Source organism: Sciurus vulgaris (genome assembly GCF_902686455.1).
Source record: "Sciurus vulgaris genome assembly, chromosome: 5".
Taxonomy (NCBI): domain Eukaryota; kingdom Metazoa; phylum Chordata; class Mammalia; order Rodentia; family Sciuridae; genus Sciurus; species Sciurus vulgaris.
The window spans coordinates 177,522,670-177,539,968 of NC_136465.1; the positions used below are offsets into that span (position 1 = coordinate 177,522,670).

At 64.7% G+C, this 17,299-nt stretch overlaps 2 protein-coding genes across 4 annotated transcripts in view; both read right to left on the bottom strand.

Moving 5' to 3' along the window:
* Window positions 1-5,614: 5,614 nt before the first annotated feature.
* LOC306661145 (uncharacterized protein) lies at window positions 5,615-12,168 on the bottom strand (the record flags this gene model as incomplete). Its single annotated transcript, XM_079139931.1, has 3 exons — window positions 5,615-6,851; window positions 11,616-11,723; window positions 11,827-12,168. 3 exons carry the CDS (start codon window positions 12,166-12,168, stop codon window positions 6,009-6,011), a joined length of 1,293 nt encoding a protein of 430 aa, XP_078996057.1. The 3' UTR covers window positions 5,615-6,008.
* An 853-nt stretch (window positions 12,169-13,021) lies between these two features.
* WNT7B (Wnt family member 7B) overlaps window positions 13,022-17,299 on the bottom strand; it is a 43,748-nt gene continuing 39,470 nt past the window's right edge. For all 3 annotated transcript variants that reach the window (XM_079142589.1, XM_079142588.1, XM_079142590.1), the window contains exon 4: window positions 13,022-15,152. In XM_079142589.1, coding sequence (XP_078998715.1) covers window positions 14,673-15,152 — 480 coding nt within the window. In that variant the 3' untranslated portion in view covers window positions 13,022-14,672. The remainder of the gene's footprint in view (window positions 15,153-17,299) is intronic.

Sequence of the window (17,299 nt, forward strand, 5' to 3'; positions counted from 1 at the left end):
CTTCTGGGCACTGTCCTCCCCGGGGGGATGATAACACTGGGCTGCCCACTTCCCTGTGGGCTACACGTCATTAGAAATTTCCAGAAAACATAGTGTTGGTGGTAGGAAACTGGGGCTCCCAGATAGGGACAGATGGACACTTCCTCGTCCGTGCTCCCCACCCAGAGGGTCCATGGCCCCCTCGCTGCCAAAGGGGACTCTCTCTGCAATGGCACCCAGCCCCCACACCCGGGCCCAGGCCTGCAGGGCCTGGTGCTCTCTGGGGTTGGTGAGCCCAGGGTCAGCAGAGGAGAGGGTCAGCTTTGACTTGTGATTCACAATGTCTTGGAAGGAGGTCCCCTCGTTGCCACCTCAGTCAAACCCCAAGGCCAAGGGGACGGTCTCTGCCTCCAGGGGCTCCCAGGTTGGTGGTTCCGGCTGCTGGAAGGGCATTGGGGACCGTGAGGGATGCTGGGGCCCGTGCCAGAACGGGCACCTGAGTCCTCCTGGGCACTCCATCGCGGTGGCTCTGAGCTCCTCAGGGCACCCCGTGTCCTCTGCGGTGGCAGGGCTGGGGCCTGGGCCAGGCCAGGGCTGGGGCTGGGCGGGTGACATCATGAATTGAGCCTTGCCAGTTCCTTCCCGACCTCGGAAACCCCAACATCCCGCTCCAGGAACTGGCCTGCGGCATTGGCTTTGGCTGGCAGCCCCAGGACTGCGGCAGGGAGGCCCCAGGCCCCCAGCTGCCCTTGAGCCCCCTCCCTTCCAGGGCTTCCAGGGATCCTGGGCCAGTGTGAGAACTAGCAGGGTCAGCTCCCTGGCCCCCACCCCGCCCCCGCCCCCTCCTTTACTGCAAGAAAAATAAACAGCTGTCCTGCCTCTCGGAGGAGACCGAGCCGGCCTCCACTGACTCACCGCGGCCCAGCCAGGGCTGCATGCAGGGGCCCAGGGCTGCCCCAGGAGCCCCATAGGACCTTGGGCCAGGGCCCTCCCTTGGAGCCCGAGTCTCCCCGTGTCAGAAGCACAAGAGGACACGTCCATTTCAGGACACCTGGGCTCAGCCACAGGCATCTTGCTCTCTGTCTAGCTACCGTGTGACCTTTGGCCAGGCCCTGACCTCTTCTCACCCAGCAGCCTCCTCAGCCCAAACCAGATGCCACCCAGCATCTCTCGCCCTGGTCACGCTTGTGGGCAGGAAGGGACAAGGAAGGGTAGGAGGACGGTTGTGTTCAGGGGTTCGCCCGGGGCCCCAGCAGCTCTCGCATAGTAAGGCAAGAACACAGATGAGTCGGAGTGATTTTACGGAAGCGGACATGCCTGTGGGCCTCTGGGAGCCCCACCACGGGGAGCCATGGTCCTGTCCATGGAGGTCCTTCCTCCCCCGGCTCCTTCCCTCCGCTCCACCTGTTGCGTTCCGGTGGGCTGAGCCCGTCCCTCCTCGGGCTGAGGGCCTGGTCGGGAAGGCAGCCCCGGGCCGGCCGTGCCGCTGTGCCAGCTCCTCCTCTGGGGCCAGCTGGTGCTCCCGGGCCTGCAGCGCAGCACAGACCTTGTCCTCAGAGCCAGTGGCAAGAGGGAGGCAGAGGGTCTTCCTGCCCTCACAGGGGCGTGGTCCTGGGACCGTGGCGGGGAGGAGGGTGCTCGGGCTGTGGCAGCCTGGGCAGAGGGCAGAAGCACAGCTGTGCTGTGGCACAGGAGGGCACACCTTTGAGACAATGCCGAGACACTCGTCCCAGATGCGGGGAGCTCAGTGGCCCTCCTGGCTCTGGGGGGATGATAGGCGGGGCGGGGGCTGGAGGCTGAGCAGAGGGCCTGGAGGGGCAGGGGCCTATCACAGGGCGGCTGGAGCCCTGCTGGGTTCCCACGCTGGACAGCAGGGCAGGTGTGGCCTGGAGGTCAGCTAGCAGTGGGGGGCAGCGGAGAGCCAGGCGTCTGCAGGACCCTCAGCCAATTAACCTGTGACCGCCCGGGGAGAAGCTCAGTGGATTTGCCTTTTGTCTGGCTAATTATTCTGCATGGACACTTCCCTCTCCTCCGGAGCTCAGGCCCTTTGCAGAACTTTAATTAAAAAGAGGCCCTTACTCAATTACCCCAAGGGCGGGGCCCTGGGGACACTGCTGGTCACCCTCCCCAGCCCAGGCTGATGTTCTGACACTTCCTTGGCTGCCCCTCCAGGCTGAAGGGACTTCTCCCGCTCCCACGCAGGTGGCGTGAGCCTGCAGAAGCAGTAGGGAGGGCCTGCCCCCAGCCTGACACTGGCCGTCCACTCCCAGAGCAGAGCGGCCTGTGCAGGGCTTGGGGCACCTGGGGACCCTGGCCTCCAGGTCTGTGGAGGACTGAGGTGTGTCTGAGTCTGGATCAGGGGATGCTAAGGTCTGTGTGTTTTTGAGGACCCGTGTCCAGCCTGACTCCCCCACTGCGTCCTCAGCCCTGCTGAGCACTCAGAGGGCCAGAGCTGTTCAGTGCCCCAAGGAGGAAGTCGCCCTCATCGAAGCCCAATCTCCCCCAGCCTCCCTCTGCATGCGCCGTATGCAGGGCCCTCCGTGGTACCCAGGGGTGCGGGAGACTGCCTAGAGGCAGGCCTATTCCCTCCATGTCCAGTGGTCTTCCCATGGGTGTGCAAGGAGCCCAGGAGGACCAGGACCCCACCCTGTCCCCCAGAGGAAGTAGATGCCGAGGGCAGACAGGCCCCAGCTGTGGCAGGTCCAGGGTGGTGCGGCTGGGGGCAGCCTTCCCTGGCCAGGCTCTCCCTGAGAATCCCCAGGGCAGCCAGGAGACTGGTTCCCATGCCCCGGGTCTGACTCGTCTAGGGCTGACCGAGCTGTGCCCAGCTGCATGGGGAGCAGGCTGCACGGGCGCTGCCCTTGAACCAGTGCCCTGCAGCCACAAGGAGAGATGACCCCATTCACAGAGGAGGAAACTGAGGCTCAGAGCGGTCAGGGCGCCCAGCCCCTGGCCACGTGGGGAGCACACACACTGGGTCCTGACCTGGAGACCACCATCTACCACCGTGTCAGGCTCCAACCCTGATCTGCCCCATGCTGGGCGGGGCCCTCCAGACCCTCTGGAGTTTGGACTGCTCTGGGCCAGCCCAGGGTGGCCCTGGGGGACTGTGATGAGGAGGGCTGGCCCAGTCCCTCAGTCCCTGGAGTGGGGCTGTTGCTCTAGAAGGCCGGCTCCTGTCTTATCTGCGGTGTGGGGCTTCCTGGAGGAGGTCGCACGGGCTGGCCTGAAGGACACATAGGTGTTTATGGCAGAAAAGGTCTGATGGTCACCTTGGGAAGGGCTGGCGACCCAGGGGCCCCACAGGGAGCAATGGAGTGAGAAAGGTCCCGCGACCCAGCAGGCTCAGCGGGCCATTCTGGCTTTGCTCACAGAGAACATGCTGGTGTGTCTGAGGTCCCTGCCGCCATCCAGCCCTGGCTGACCCCGTCTGTGCCCCAGAATGGTAGTGGGAGGGGCATGTGCTCTCCAAAAAGCGCCCTTCGCCCACGGCCCTCGGCACCCCTGTCCTCTAGTCCCACACCCCACACCATCTGCCCACTCGGCCACTGTCCCCGCCCTGGCTGGTGTGGCCTGCTCTGTCCTCCAGTCGCCCCTCCTTGATGCCGGGTCCAGCGTTCATTCTCTCCTCTGGGAGTCTGGGCAGGTGCTGGTGTGACCGTGCCCGTACTTAGGGAGTGGCTGTGCCCGTAAATGAGACCATTGGCTGCAGAGGCAGCTGAGGATCCAGTGGGGACCTGAGGGTAGCCGCGCTCGTGGCCCCGGGTCTCCAGGCCATGGCTGGACCTTCCCGCAGCCTTTGGGCACAGCTCAGACAGTGGTCCAGGCTGGGCGTCGAGGACATGCCCAGGCCAGGCCCAGCTCCTGCAGGCCCAGGACCTGAGCCTCCAGAGCTGTCCTCACACCATGGTCGCCAGAACAAGGCCCTGGTCTGGTCTCAGGCAGGGGCCAGGCCGGTCTCGACTCTGGGGCCTCCTGAAGCCTGGAGCCAGGGAGCCGTGGTGTCCTCGCAGATCACGGGTGGGCTGCACTGACTCGCCTCGTTCATCCTCAGTGACACTAGCAGTCGCCAGGCCTCCGGGAAGTGGGCCAATCGGCCACAACCCCAGCGAACAAACCTGCGCCCAGGTGATGGCTCCCCGGGCCGCCTCCCTGACCCCTGGCCTCGGTGACAACACAGCAGGCCCTCCGGATCTTGCTCAGGAATGTCCAGTGCAGAAGCTCCTGGTCTGGCTTCTCATGGGGTGTGAGTGTAGGTGGCCAGCCTGAGGTAGGCTGCTGCGTCCCTGGCTACCCGTGAGGGCTTGCAGGAGTCACAGTCCCAGGGAGCCTTTGGGGTGGAGGCCCAGCCAGGACAGCCGGGGCAGACCGATGCGGCTGGGGTAGACCCTGCCCCTCTCCGAGGCTCAAGTGCTTTCTAAACATTTTTAGTGGCATTTTTAGAAGCCTTTGTCAACAACCCCTTCCGTGGACCCCTGAGGTAAGGCCATCAGAGTGGAGCTGCCCTTCCAGTTGACCCCCTATCTGAGGTGGCCCCTGTTTGCCTGCCCTGTACCCAGAGCTCTGGGGGCGAGGACTGAAGCAGCCCCCAGCCCACCCGTCCTCCGCACCCCTGAACGCAGTTTGTGTGCAGCCGCCAGGACAGCCACACGCTGCCCGCAGAGCAGGAGGGCCTTGGGGAGCAGGCGCCCACCCCGCTCCCCAGAGCCCACCTGACCGAGGGTGAGGCCCAGGGTCTCTCTTCCCGTCTGTCAGGGTCAGTTGTCACGTCTGATATGGTTGAAATTGTCCTCATGGAGCCCTGCCAGTCTTCAGGACACAATGACAGATGTCTAGCCCCCATTCTTCTCAGAAAGGCTTCTCAGACCCTCGGGTTGGCTCATGACCTCTTTTGGGACCTGTAACCTGAGTTCTCAGGGCGGTCTTAGCATACAGTGGGTGCTCAATAAGTGCACCTGATGGACAAAGGCAATATTTGACCTCACACTCACAGCAACCTACACCCAGCTGCGGGGAGGCCAGAGCCTCAGGCCTGTCCCCATGGGACACTGACCCAGGTGGCTGGAGTGCTGGGTGGCTCCTGCATGCACCCTGCTTGCACACAGTTTGTCCTTGGAGACATTTGTTCTCTGGTGCGCAGTGTTCAGCATCCCTGTGCTCCTGCCCCGCCCAGGATCTGTCCTGGGTCAGTGTGTTGACAAGCCTGCCACTGTCCCCAAGCTGGGACGTACATGCCGGTGGGAATCAGCCAGAGGCCTGGGATTGGGCCTGGTAGCAGAGGGTGGCCAGGGACTGGGAGTCTTCAGATCAGGGGCCTCTTTGAAGAGGGCACTTCAGGGAGGAGCAAGAGGATGGTGTGCAGAGGTCTGCAGGGAGAATCTTGGGCGAGGGAACCAAGGGCACGCAGGGCCTAACCGGGGCTGCTTAGTGAGAGCGGAAGATGGCCTCAGGAGCCAGGGAAGGCCTGGCACCAGTCCACTGGACGGCCAGTGACTCAGTCAGATGCGCATATTCCTAAGGTCACCTGAATGGCAGCAGTGTGACACGGTTGGGTGATATGCAGAGGGAGGGACTCCAGGCTCCAGGTATCTCTGGGGCAAGGTATGGGGTGGAGGGACTGGGATGTGTCTTGGAGATTGTGTCCAGGGAACCGCTAGGGGATCCCCTAAGGACAGCCGCATATAACCCACAGGGTGTGATTCCGCCAGGTCCTCAGCAGACCCGATCCAGCTGGAGATCAGAAGTCCCCGGGCAGGAGGGTGGGGCGGAGCAGTCGTGAACAGCACAAGCCACAGGGCATGGGGCCCGCGGGCTCCTCAGGCCTGTTCCCCTGCTGTGGCCACAGAGCCTCCTGCTCCTCATCAAAACCCCACCGCTTCATACCTGCCTGGCTGTGGCTCAGCTGTGAGCCCTGCTTTCCTCGCCCAAGCCCAGATTGGAAGCAGGACCAGGGGCTGCTGTCCTCTTGAAGGAGCTGCCCTGGGAGGCCTCCCCAGGCGTGCAGCCCAGGCTGTCTGCAGGAGGCGGAATCAGCCCTCAAGGGGACCCGAGCCTAAGCCCTGGAGCCTGGACCACCACCTCTTATGGTAGGTGGACTCAGCGAAGGACGTGGAGATGGGAGATGGGAGCTCATCTGGGAACCCTGGGTGGCTCGTGGGGTCATGTGGACCTCCCGAGGACCTCCCGAGGGAGGCAGAGGACTTGGACCTGGAAGCCCATGGAGAGGAGCAGAGGGTGTGTGGAGACGCGGACCCGGAAGACTGCGGCGAAGTGGGCACCAGCCAAGGACCTGAGGCCTCCGAGAGCCGGAGGGGCAGGCAGGGTTGTCCCTTAGAACCTTCAGGAAGGAGCGCCACTCCCAGGCTGGGAGAGGTACACACCCGCTGCGTTAAGTCATCGTCCCAGGAGCCCCAGGGACGAGTGTCCTGACCCTCCACGCTTCCCGGCCTGGGAGTCCTGTGGCCGTCCTCACTTGGCGCCTCAGGGGCCTCTCCCTCCCCACCGAGCTCCCGGCCAAGTCTCGCTCCAGCTTCCTCAGGTACAGCTGTGCAATGGGAAGGGCCCCCAAACAGGACTCTGCCCCATGTGGCGGACGGAGATGTGGGCAGAGCAGGCTCCACAGAGGCGGGTCCCAGCGGGACGACGGGGTGTGGGCTGGCCCGGTGCGCCCAGAGGAGGGCACAAGTGTTGGGGCAGTAGGGACACTGGCAAGGCGGGAGAGCAGCTACTGGCTGGCTCAGGAGGGGCCGGTGCTGGGGTGGCCCGGCCCCTGGAGGAGGCTGTGCTGGGACGCGGGAGAGGCTTCTCGGAGCCCTCGTGACTCCACCAGGCGTGCGCGTCAGGCCCCGAACCTGCCCTCCGCCATCCAAGCCCTTTTAAGAATAAAAACAAATATTTGTGTTACTGTTGTGTGTGTTGGGCTTAGTTTTCTTCTTGAGGCTAAAAATAGGTGTGTCTCGGGTCCCCGCGGGGATTCCTCCCCGCCCGCCTGCCGGGGTTGTGCAAGGCCTGGTCTGGCCTCCGGGTCTCCAGCCAAGTTTTGACCTAACTGCCAACTACAGGGGAAGGATCGGAACAGACAGCCGGTGGGTGCGGCTGAGGCAGCGGATCCCAGCCGGATGGGAGGGCCACATGCAGGTGGGCAGCATCTGGGCACCCAGGGAAGAATTTTAATGGTGTCCTGGAAGAAGTGACCTCCCAGCAGAGCCCTGAAGGGCGTGTCTCAGCTGGAGGGGACAACACAGGCCAGGCTGGGGTGACCATAGCCGGACTGATGTGGGGACCCTGGGGCCAAGGAGGAGGTGCAGGAGCCCACGGGCAGTCGATGGCCCGCCCCTTGGCGGGATTTGACACAGATCACAGCCATGGGCCCACTGCAGGTCCCAAGTACCCTCAACCAGCCAAGGTTCACCAGGCTGCCCTTGGTCATGGACCTAGTGTGCTCAGGGAGGGGCCCGTGGGGTCCAGGGAGGGATCCCCAGGCAGGAGAGCAGCTCCCCACAGTGCATGGTCCAGGGCCCACAGGGGGTCCCTCAGGTGGAGCAGGGACACTGGGACACGGGGCTCCCGGGTCTTGAGGCTGAGCCAGGCGATGGTCATAAGGAGCTACGGGCACAGGAAGGACTGGCTGGCTCTTCACTCCTCACCAGGAAGTGACCCAACTGCCAGAAAGACACTCTCCCAGAAGCCCTATCCCTGCAGAAGTGCCCCGGTTCCCAAAGAGTCCCCAGAGACGGTCCTGCCCTCACGGCGGGAACCTGACCCTGAGGGCACCCGGAAGCCTCCACTTGAGTGCAGAGTTGGGCGGGACCCTCCAGGGCCTGAGCAGCTGTCGCTTGGCTCCCAGCTTGGGGCACTTCTGCCGCCTGGTCCTGGTTGGCCTCCCCGTGAGGACCAGGAGCTCTGCTGGGTGCCCAGCATGACCGCTCACTGGCCTCCTTGCTGCCTCTACACAGGCATCTCGTCCTGGCTAAGAGGGGAGACTGAGGCAGGGAGGGGCCCAGGTCACACAGCAGGCTACGTGGAGTCTGGCGCTGCTCCCACGCTAGGCAGAGGAGGGGCAGGCGACTTTAGCCCCTGGCCTCCCTCTGAGTGAGAGGTGGTCCTCATCACAGTCGCTTCATCCAGGAACACCTGGACACACACCCAAGGGACGCTGGGGTGCCCATCCTGGTCCAGGCACATCATTGACCTTCTCTGGCCTTCTCCCCAGGATTCTGTCCAGCACCTGCCCCAACTCTGCTCAGGAAATGCCACTGACGGGCCTGCAAAGATGTCCAGAACCCTCTGCTTCTCACATCCACGTGGCACTCGGACCGTAGCAGTAGACCTCTCACCATCTGCAGCTTCCGCCCCCCCTGCCCAGGCTCTCCCTGCACAGCAGCGGAGCGTTCCTGAGGTCACTTCATTGCCTGCCAACAACTCTGCAGCACCTGCCAGGCAGCCCAGTCACTGAGGAAAGGCCTGAGTCCACCTGGGCTGGGCCCTGCTGCCCGTCCAGCCTCAGCCCAGGCTCCCTTCCAGCCCCTTGATCATGCGGCTCCTCTCAGCAGTCACCCCTTCCCTGTGGGACCCTGGCCTGACCTACCACTCCACCTGGAAGACCCTCCACCCCCCTTGGAGGCTTCCTCAAGGCACCGTGGCCTTCCCGACACCTCCGCTCCAGGGCACTGGTGACCCATGTGACTCGTCACGCTTACTGCTCTTGGTGGTCTCTTGCCCCATCCAAGCTGCCAGTGCTCTGGGGCAGACTTTGCAATGATACCTGTGGACCAAACGAGTCCGGGTGAGGCAAAGAGCTTCTTGCTCCTGCAGGGCCCCAGTGTCCGCCCAAGGAGAGGCCCACAGACAGGCCTCCCAGGCTCTGGCCCCACAGCCTGTCAGGACCCTGGCCCGGAATCAAGGCCCCTTCCAGCCACAGAGGCAAGACTCCCAGTGTGGTCCCACTGAGGCACCTCCCGCGGCACCTCGGGATGGTGGGATCTGAGCGCCAGGGCCAGGCGCCTTCCTCTCCACATGCGGACCTTGAGCCCTGAAGGCAGGAGGTTCCCTCTTCCCTCCTTCAAGTCAGCGGGTCCTGGGATCGCTGCCCGAGGCCTGACTGTCCCTGCAGGCCTGGAGAGGCGCAGGGGATGGAAGTCACGGCCTTCCCAGCGAATGGGGCCTTGGCGCGGGGGCGCAGCCTCCTGCAGAAGGCACTCCCTGGCTCCGTGACTCGAGATGTCCTGGCTGGAGCCGCTCCCCTCCAGAGTGTTTGCCATGGAGACGTAATCGATCCCTCTTCCCTGGGAACCAGGAGGGAGGTGGCCTTGGTCGCCTGCTGGACCCTGGGTGAGCCATGCGGCCTGCTCTCAGTGCAGGTGCTGGCCCTGCCCCTGCGGAGCCTTGGGCCTTGGCTTTGATAACTCAAAGGGCGACTACCCAGTGCCCACCTGGACTTGGACCATCCTTGGGTCTGGCAAGAACCCCCCAGGTGAGCAAGGACCCTCCAGGATCAGCCAGTCCAAATATGCAACTGAGGCCCATGGAGGCATGTGGAGGGCACCAGAGACCCTGCGTGGGGCTGCTGGGACCCAGGGAAGCGTCCCACACAAACCTCAGGCCTCCCACAGCCCAGCTGGGGGGCCAGGAGCAGTGTCGCGGGCCCCGGGCCTGATGGTCCTTGGGCAGCTCGGTTTCCTCCAGGGCTAGGGGGCAGCTGGGGCTGAGGAAGCATGTGCACCCAGGCCCTTGCCAGAGGGGCACCACCAGGAGGGCCACCAGGTGGCCAACAGTGAGCGTTCCTGCCAAATGCTCGGGATCACAGGGATCACAGGGCTTAAGAGCAAGATTCCCTTCCATCCTTCTGGAACTTTCCAGAACCTTGTCAGCTTGGTGCAATCCTCCAAGCTCCACTCTGCCCCTGCCCATTGTCCCTCAGTTTACCCCAGTGCCCACCCCCATGCTCCCTGTAGCTCCGCCCTCCTGTCCTGGCTCCCCTGGACAACAGCTCTTCCAGGGAGCCATTGCTCGGCCCCCTGCCCACGCCTGGGTTTCCCTCAGCTCCCAGCCCTACTTCCTACCACGGTGGCCTTGGTCACGCCAGACATAGGGGCCTGTTTATGTGTCATTCTGTCTCCTGTTCCAGCCTGGGGCCAATGGAGGGAGGACCCCATTTCCAACTCAGCTGAGACCCCAGGATGGCCAGCCAAGCTCCGGGCACCCAGGATCTCAGCCATGACAAGTGAGTGAAGGAGTGGACGTGAGCATGGACAGGAGCCACACTGTGCCTGGGGATGAGGCTGAGCCCAGGAGCCAGAGGAGAGGGGACCAGAAAGCGGGGTAGTGTGGTGGGGTGGGTCCAGAGTCGAGCCAGCCATGTCCCACCTGCAGTCCGACAGGGGCCAGACCTCAGACGGCTCAGGCTGGGCACTCCAGGCCTGCAGGGCCCGGGGATCCTGCCCAGCATCACCTGCCAAGACCCTCCCCAGGGCTGCCCCAGAAGGACCAGAGTCCTGGAGGCCGCTTCAAACTTTGGATGTGCAGGCTGCTCACCCAGGAGGGACCGGCCAGGCCCCAGGAAGGACACCTGCGTCTGGCCCCAGGAGGTGTCCCACCTCCCTCCCCTGCCACTGACCCTCGGCCTGCAGGTGGAGTAAGAGGACTCCTGATCTCCGGCCTGCCATCCCTCTTCTGCCATCCGTGTGGCCACAGGATTTGCTGGGCTCAGAAGGTGCCCTGGGCCAGGTGACCTGCTGGCCGAGCGGCCTCCTTGTGTCCCACCCCAACCTCCATGGGCCCAGGGTGATGTCGGGGGCTCCCTCAGGAGAGCACTGAGTCTGCGGTGTGGTTATGGGGCAGAGTTGCGCTGGCCCCTGGAGCTTGGGGACGGCCCCTTCCCAGGACGGGCTGCAGCTTCCAGGAGCCCTTCCCGGTGCCTTCTGCAGGCCAGCTGCCCACCTGTCTGCCTGCCCGTCTGCTGTGGGTGCCAAGCCTGCGTCTCCCTGGTGGCAGGACTCACAGGTTCTGTCGCAGGATGCCCTGGCCAGCAGCTCTCAGTGTCTGGGTCCTTCAAGTTCAAGGGCCTGAGGAATAGGCAGGATCCATCCCGGAGAGGACCAGGGAGAAGGCATTGGCCAGCCGGGAGCACTGCCGACAGCAGCTGAGGCTCCTGGCTTTGGGAGGCGGAGGAACTGAGCACCTGCTCCAGGCTCAGGGGCCTCCTGGACAGCACTGGCCCTCTGCTCAGGGGACCCTGCACTTCCTGTTTGAGCTTCCAGGGGTTCCACGTCCACTTCCCTCTCATCCCCCCCCCCCGCCTGCCTCCTCCTTGGCCCCGCAAACCGCAGCCTCATCAGCCTGGACACCAGCACTTCCTTCCTTGACCTGGGAGAAAATGGACCACACCCTCCCTCCTGATCCCCCTCCAGTTCATCCAGAAGTCTAACCCAGGTCTCACCTGCTGCTTCTTAACCCTGTCTTTCTTGTTTTGTCCTTAGTGGAGGTAGATTACTTGTCAACGCCTCTCTGAGACCCGCCTGTCTGTGTTCTCGAACAAGGTTACCAGGCCTCAGTTTCTCCACATGGGAGGAGACATATGAGGTGGGCAGAAGGAAGACCCAGAGGGTTTGGGTTCAAATCCCGACTCTGTCTCTCACCAGCAGTGTGCCCTTGGACAGCTCCCTGTGTTCTCTGGCCCTCTGCTTCCCCGTCTGTGAGGGAGACCAGCACTGACGGAGGCAGGAAGGTGTTGTGAGGGTGACCACCTGCAGCCCGACGTGGGGCTGTGCTCCGTGCTCCTGGGACTGCTCATCTCAGGGCTCAACCCACGTGGGGGCAGGAAGTCACAGGCATGGGGGCCCTGCCCACAGGCAAGAGCCCAGACTGACTCGGGGCCGAGGGGCCAGCCTGTGAGAGGCAGGCGTCGGGGAGGGGGCCCCGGGGCCAGCCGGAGGGGCGGAGGGCCGGCAGAGCGCGGGCAGCCAGGCCAGGCTGGGTCGCTGGGCTTCGGGACCCACTGGGCATGGGCCCCGCCCAGGGCAGGACCCCCGGAGGATGTGCAGGGCGGCCCGGGAGGCCGGGCCGGCTTGAACCGAAGCCAAGAGGTCGGCGCAGCCTGGGCAGCGGCCGCGGCTTCCTCAGAGCTCTTTCCTCATTCCTGGCCCCGTGGGAGTAGCCGGACCCCGCGTGCCGCCGCCGCCGCCGTCTCATGGGGAACAGGGCCTCCTGCCAGGCGGCCCAGCCCAGCCAGGGCCCCACATCTGCCAAGACCCCGAGCGCCGACCACCAAGTCCTTCCTGGCACCTCGTGCCCTCAAATGGGGAGACTGAGGCCATACACCAGGGAGGGCTGCCCAAGGCCATCCCTGTGCCCGGGGACAGGGCTGGCTCAGGGTCCAGTGCTCTCTCCTGTCTGTGGGTGTCCCCACCTACAGCCCTCCACCGAGACCTGTCTCTGGGGCTGGCTTCTGCGGGTGCCCTGCTGGGCACCGTGGGGACGGGCTGTTTGATCAGTGGTTCCGCCCGATGCCAGGCTGCCGGGGACGGCAGGCAGTGGCCAAACCGGCCCCGCCACATGCCTTCCGGCCCTCGGCTGGAATGCCATTCATGGCAGGCAGTGCAGGGTTACCACAGGCTCACAGGCTGGCCGCGAGAAGCAGGGAGGCGTGGTGGGCAGCCAGGGGCTGCTGAGCCCTGGGACCTCAGGCTGCCCTCCCAGGCTGGCCAGGGCCTGGAAGATCCCGGGAGCGTTCCAGCCCGAAGCACCAGGCACAGCTGAACGGACCCACAGTCCACTGAGCCCACTACCCCTTCTCCTGAGGGCAGCGCCCGCCCAGCCCGAGAGCAGCCTGAGCCCCATGCTGTCCCCGGAGGCCTCGGGTCTGTGTCCAGCTCCACCAGAGGCCCCAGAGAAAGGCAGCCTGCGCACGTGGGTGGGAGGGAAGAGCCCCTGGAGGGTTGAGGAAGTAGGAAGCCCATTCTGGGGGGCTGGCACACATGCCCCATCCCCCGCAGGGGCTGCAGGAGTGTCACACGGGGACCCCACGCACACTCACTTTTCTGATTCCAGCTTTTATTGGGGCCAAGGCGTCCCCTTCAGGGGAGGCCAGCAACATAGCCCATCAGGAGTAGGGTGCTTTGAGGACATGCAATGCCCAGCCACCACCACCCCTGCACATGGCATGAGGGTGACCAAGGTCCCCACCTGGGCCGCAGTGACTCCCTCCCTCCCCCAAGGGAAGGGTCTGTTGCAGACAGACTGGGGGGTGGGGTTCAGCAGGGTGCCTGGTGGCCCAGGGACAGTGCAGTGCCTCGGTGGCATTAGAGGCCCCGAGGGTCCATTTCAAGCAGAAGGAGGAGCCTGGCTCAGGGGACAGTGGCCGCAGCCACCCCCTCACCTCCAGTACCCAGTGTAGGTCACAATAACTTAAAAGACACTATAGACATTTGGACGCTATATAACAATATAAGTTAACCAGGTCCAGTGGCCGAGGACGCAGGGCCTGTGTACTCGTGGTATCCAGGGTGGGGCAGGGTGGGGCAGGCGTCCCCGCAGCCCAGAGGCCCAGAGAGTCCTGACGTTGGGGCACACGTACTGCACGCAGAGCTATAGCCCAGACGGGGCTCCAGCCCCGGGCAAACGGCCAGGCCACTTGGCTCATTGGTAGCCCCAAACAAGTCTCCAAGGGCTTCTGCTGAAGAATGGCCCAAGTGGGCAGCAGACAGTGGGCAGAGAGCGGAGCTAGAGTGAGCCACCTCCATGCTACGGACTCAGGGAAGCCAGGAGCTCCAGAAGGGCGCCAGCCCAAGCCTCCAGCTCCATCCGGGGCACCCGCGGCCCATCTCCGGATTTCTGGGGAGGTGAGCCGGGTGTCAGGGAGGGTCAGTGGGAGCAGAGTCGTCCAGGACTCAGGCAGGGCTGGGACTCGGGAGTGAGGAAGGGGCCAGGTTGGGGCAGGGTGGTCGCAGCAGTAGACAGCCCCAAACCCTGGATGCCGGCATGGGGGCTGGGGTAGAGAAAGCAGGTTGGGGCTCAGAGAAGCCCGGAGGCCCCCATTAGGCTGCTGTCGGGAATGTCCGCGTCTCTCAAGGCAGCTGCCTCATGCCACCGTGGCATCGCCAGTGGCAGGCTGGTGGCAGCTTAGGCAGGAGCATGCGTTCAGGTCCAGAGGAACTGGCCCGTCCTTGGGCCACTCTGGGCCTCTGTGTCCCCATGCATCAAGTAGGCAAGGATCCCTGACCACTCCCCCTCTTGCCGGCCCCTGCCGACCTGGGGGTCAGGTGGCCGAGGGCGGGAGGGCTGAGTACATTGGAGGTGCCAGCCCAGTGCTGGCTGGCAGGTGAGGGCTCGGGGGACATGGCATCCCTGACCTGGTCTGGCGACGCTTCGATGTGCTGGACAGGGACTCAGGAGAGGGGGAACGCTCTCCTCTGAGGCCCTCGTAGAGGCCCCCGAGCCCCTGCCCCACTTACTTCTGGGACCCACATGCCTCCCGCCAGCCCCTGGCACCTGCGGGGACAGACGGTCGCCAGGCCAGGGGCAGGAGGAGGGCAGCGTGGGGTGGAGCATGGCTGCTCCCGCCAGCGAGGCTCAGACCCCTCTTCTGATGAAGACCCTCGTCCACCCGAGCAGGCTGCCCTCGTGGCCCTCAGTGTCCGGCCGCCGGGCAGGTGGGGAGCTGGGGCCTCGCGGTCCCGGAGGCAGCGGGCGGAGGCTCACTTGCAGGTGAAGACCTCGCTGCGCTCGCTGCAGGTGCTGCACTTGACGAAGCAGCACCAGTGGAACTTGCAGTGGCACTGCCACACCTTGGTGTACTGGTGGGTGTTGTAGCCGCGGCCGCAGCACATGGTGTCGCAGCCGTCGGCGCCCGGCGAGGTGCGGTTGCACAGGCGGCCCTGCGTGCCCACGCTGCCCGTGGCCGCGTCCTCCTCGCAGTAGTTGGGTGACTTCTCGATGTACACCAGGTCTGTCTCCATGGGCTTCTGGTAGCTCCGCAGCTGCTTGATGCGCAGGAAGGTGGGCTGCCGCAGGCGGCTGGCCCGCACCACCTCCACCTGCACGGCCGCGTTGTACTTCTCCTTGAGCAGGTGCCCCACCTCGCGGAACTTGGGCAGCGTGGTCCAGCAGGTCTTGGTGGTGCAGGAGCCCGACACCCCGTGGCATTTGCACTCCAGCTTCATGCGGTCCTCCAGGACCTGCGGGCAACAGAGCGGCGGCTCAGCCAGGGGCGGCCGGGCAATGGGCACCGGTGGGGCGCCCCTTGCCATCCCCACCTCCAGCTGGACCCTGCAGCCAGCTGCTTCGCTTTCTGTTGTGTGACCACGGGGCAAGTATCTCTACCTCTCTGCCCCTCAGTCTCCTCATCCATTAAATGGGCTGCTCAGAATATTCCCAAAGCGCAGGACGTTGCCAAGGTCCCGGGAACCTTCAGGGCTTGGCAGAGCTTGGTGCGCCTTCGTCAGATGGACTTTGTTAAATTCCCCAGCCACCTACAGGGCCCTGGGCCACCTTCAGTGCCCCATGAGGGAACCAAGGCTCGGGAGCTGTGGCTCTGGCAGGGCAGCAGGTGCGGGAGGCCCAGCAACTGTAGGAGCTTAATAGATGGGGGTCCCCCGCCTCTCGCACCTGGTGTAGGGCACTGCATACAGTCAGAGCTTAATAAATGGCTATTTAATGGAAGCCTGGCATGCCCGTGGGGCTCTGCCCAGGGCGGGGCGGGGCAGGCAGTGCAGGGTCAGCGGGCCCAGTCGTGCCATCTGCCGGGAAGCAGTGGCCCCAGCCGGGCTCTTGTTGTTCTTTCTCCCCGGCTCCAGCGGGGGCCCTCAGCGGCGCAGCCCCGTGTTTTCCTTGGGCCTCCCTCCGCGGCCTCGGAAGCCGATTCCCAGAGCCAGCCCTGACCCCAGCTACTCATTTACTCGGATCGAAAGGGCGCTGCCAGCAGGCCTGATTAAAGATGGGGAATCATTAGCCGCCGAGGCTGCAGAAGGGCCATCTGTCAGCTGTCGGGTCCATGGGCCTCCCCTCTGCAGCCAGGCACCACAGGGCTTGGCACCCCTTCCCCCAGGTGGGAGCCCACCGTCGCAGGGCCCCTGCTATTGGCCCCAGCTCTGCCCAGACAAGGAGCTGCCAGCAAATGAAGGAGTACATGACGAGGAAGGGAAAGAAAGAAGGAGCAAGCAAGTGTCCCAGAGATGGCCCCTGCCCAGCCACCATCCTGGCCTGGTTGGGCCCTTGGGCTGACCTGGGGGCTGGTGCCCAGTGCGGGAGAGAGGCGTGCGACACAGGCCCGAGCCTGCGAGAGCCTGCCCCGCGCGGATGCTGGCACCCAGGAGGGCTTTCTGGAGGAGGCGGTGCCCACACCGGGGTCTGAACGAGTAAGAGGAGGGCGCTACGGAGGCTGCGGAGGCCCGAGGGACTGTGAGCAGGAGGGGACACGCTCTTTGCTGCTTGGGTGTGCGCGGGGTGGGCCTGGGCCTGGGACGTGCTCTGCTCTGAATGAGCGACGTCCTGGGGAGGGAGTGGGGGAGCTGACGTCCCACGGGGAGGGCGGAGGGAGGAAGTGCCCAGGGTCCCCTGGGGAGAGAGAACAGGACTAGGGGTCGTGCTGCCGTGGACCCAGGAGTGTCCGGTGGAGGGTGTGGGACAGAGGGCTTGGGAGGTGGCCTGGGGAAAGGCACTCCTGGGCCCTCCTCCTGGCACCCCGACATCCAGGCAGTTCCCTGCCCCCCTTTGCTTGGATCTGCCCTCCCCCACTGGCCTCCTGCAAGCCTGGAAGCTCCGCCTGACTTGGCCACACGGCCAGCTGGGATGCCCCCTCAGGCCAGGCACTGTCCCCAGAGCTGGTCAGGCAGGTGCCTCTCAAGAGTTCCCAGCCAGGAGCACCCTGACCCACGCCAGGCTGCTGGCCCTCCTTGGATGGCTGCGTTGTGGAGGGTTGTCCAGGCTGACAGCTTGCAGGCCAGCCAGACAACCCCTAACTGCCATCCGGTGACCCACTGTGGCCCGCTGCAGCTGCCTCCCCACCTAGCTCTGCTGCCCACTTCCGAACTCCCTCTCTCCGCCCGGCCCAGCCCCTCACTCCTGGTCCTCACAAGGCCAGACAGTCAGGCTGCACCCTCCTGCCACCTGGGGACGTCCAGACCCTGTGCAGCCCTACAGGTGACAGCGGCAGGTGAAGCTGACTGGGCAGGTGTTTGCAGAGTGAGGAGCCGAATCCTCGCTTGGCAGGTCCCCTGGGCCAGAGCCTCGCCAAGCTCAAGAATGTACCATTTCCTTCTTGGGATCAGAGTGACAGCTGGAACCTCAGGGCGCAGGGACCAGCCCTGCACCCAGGAGACCACCT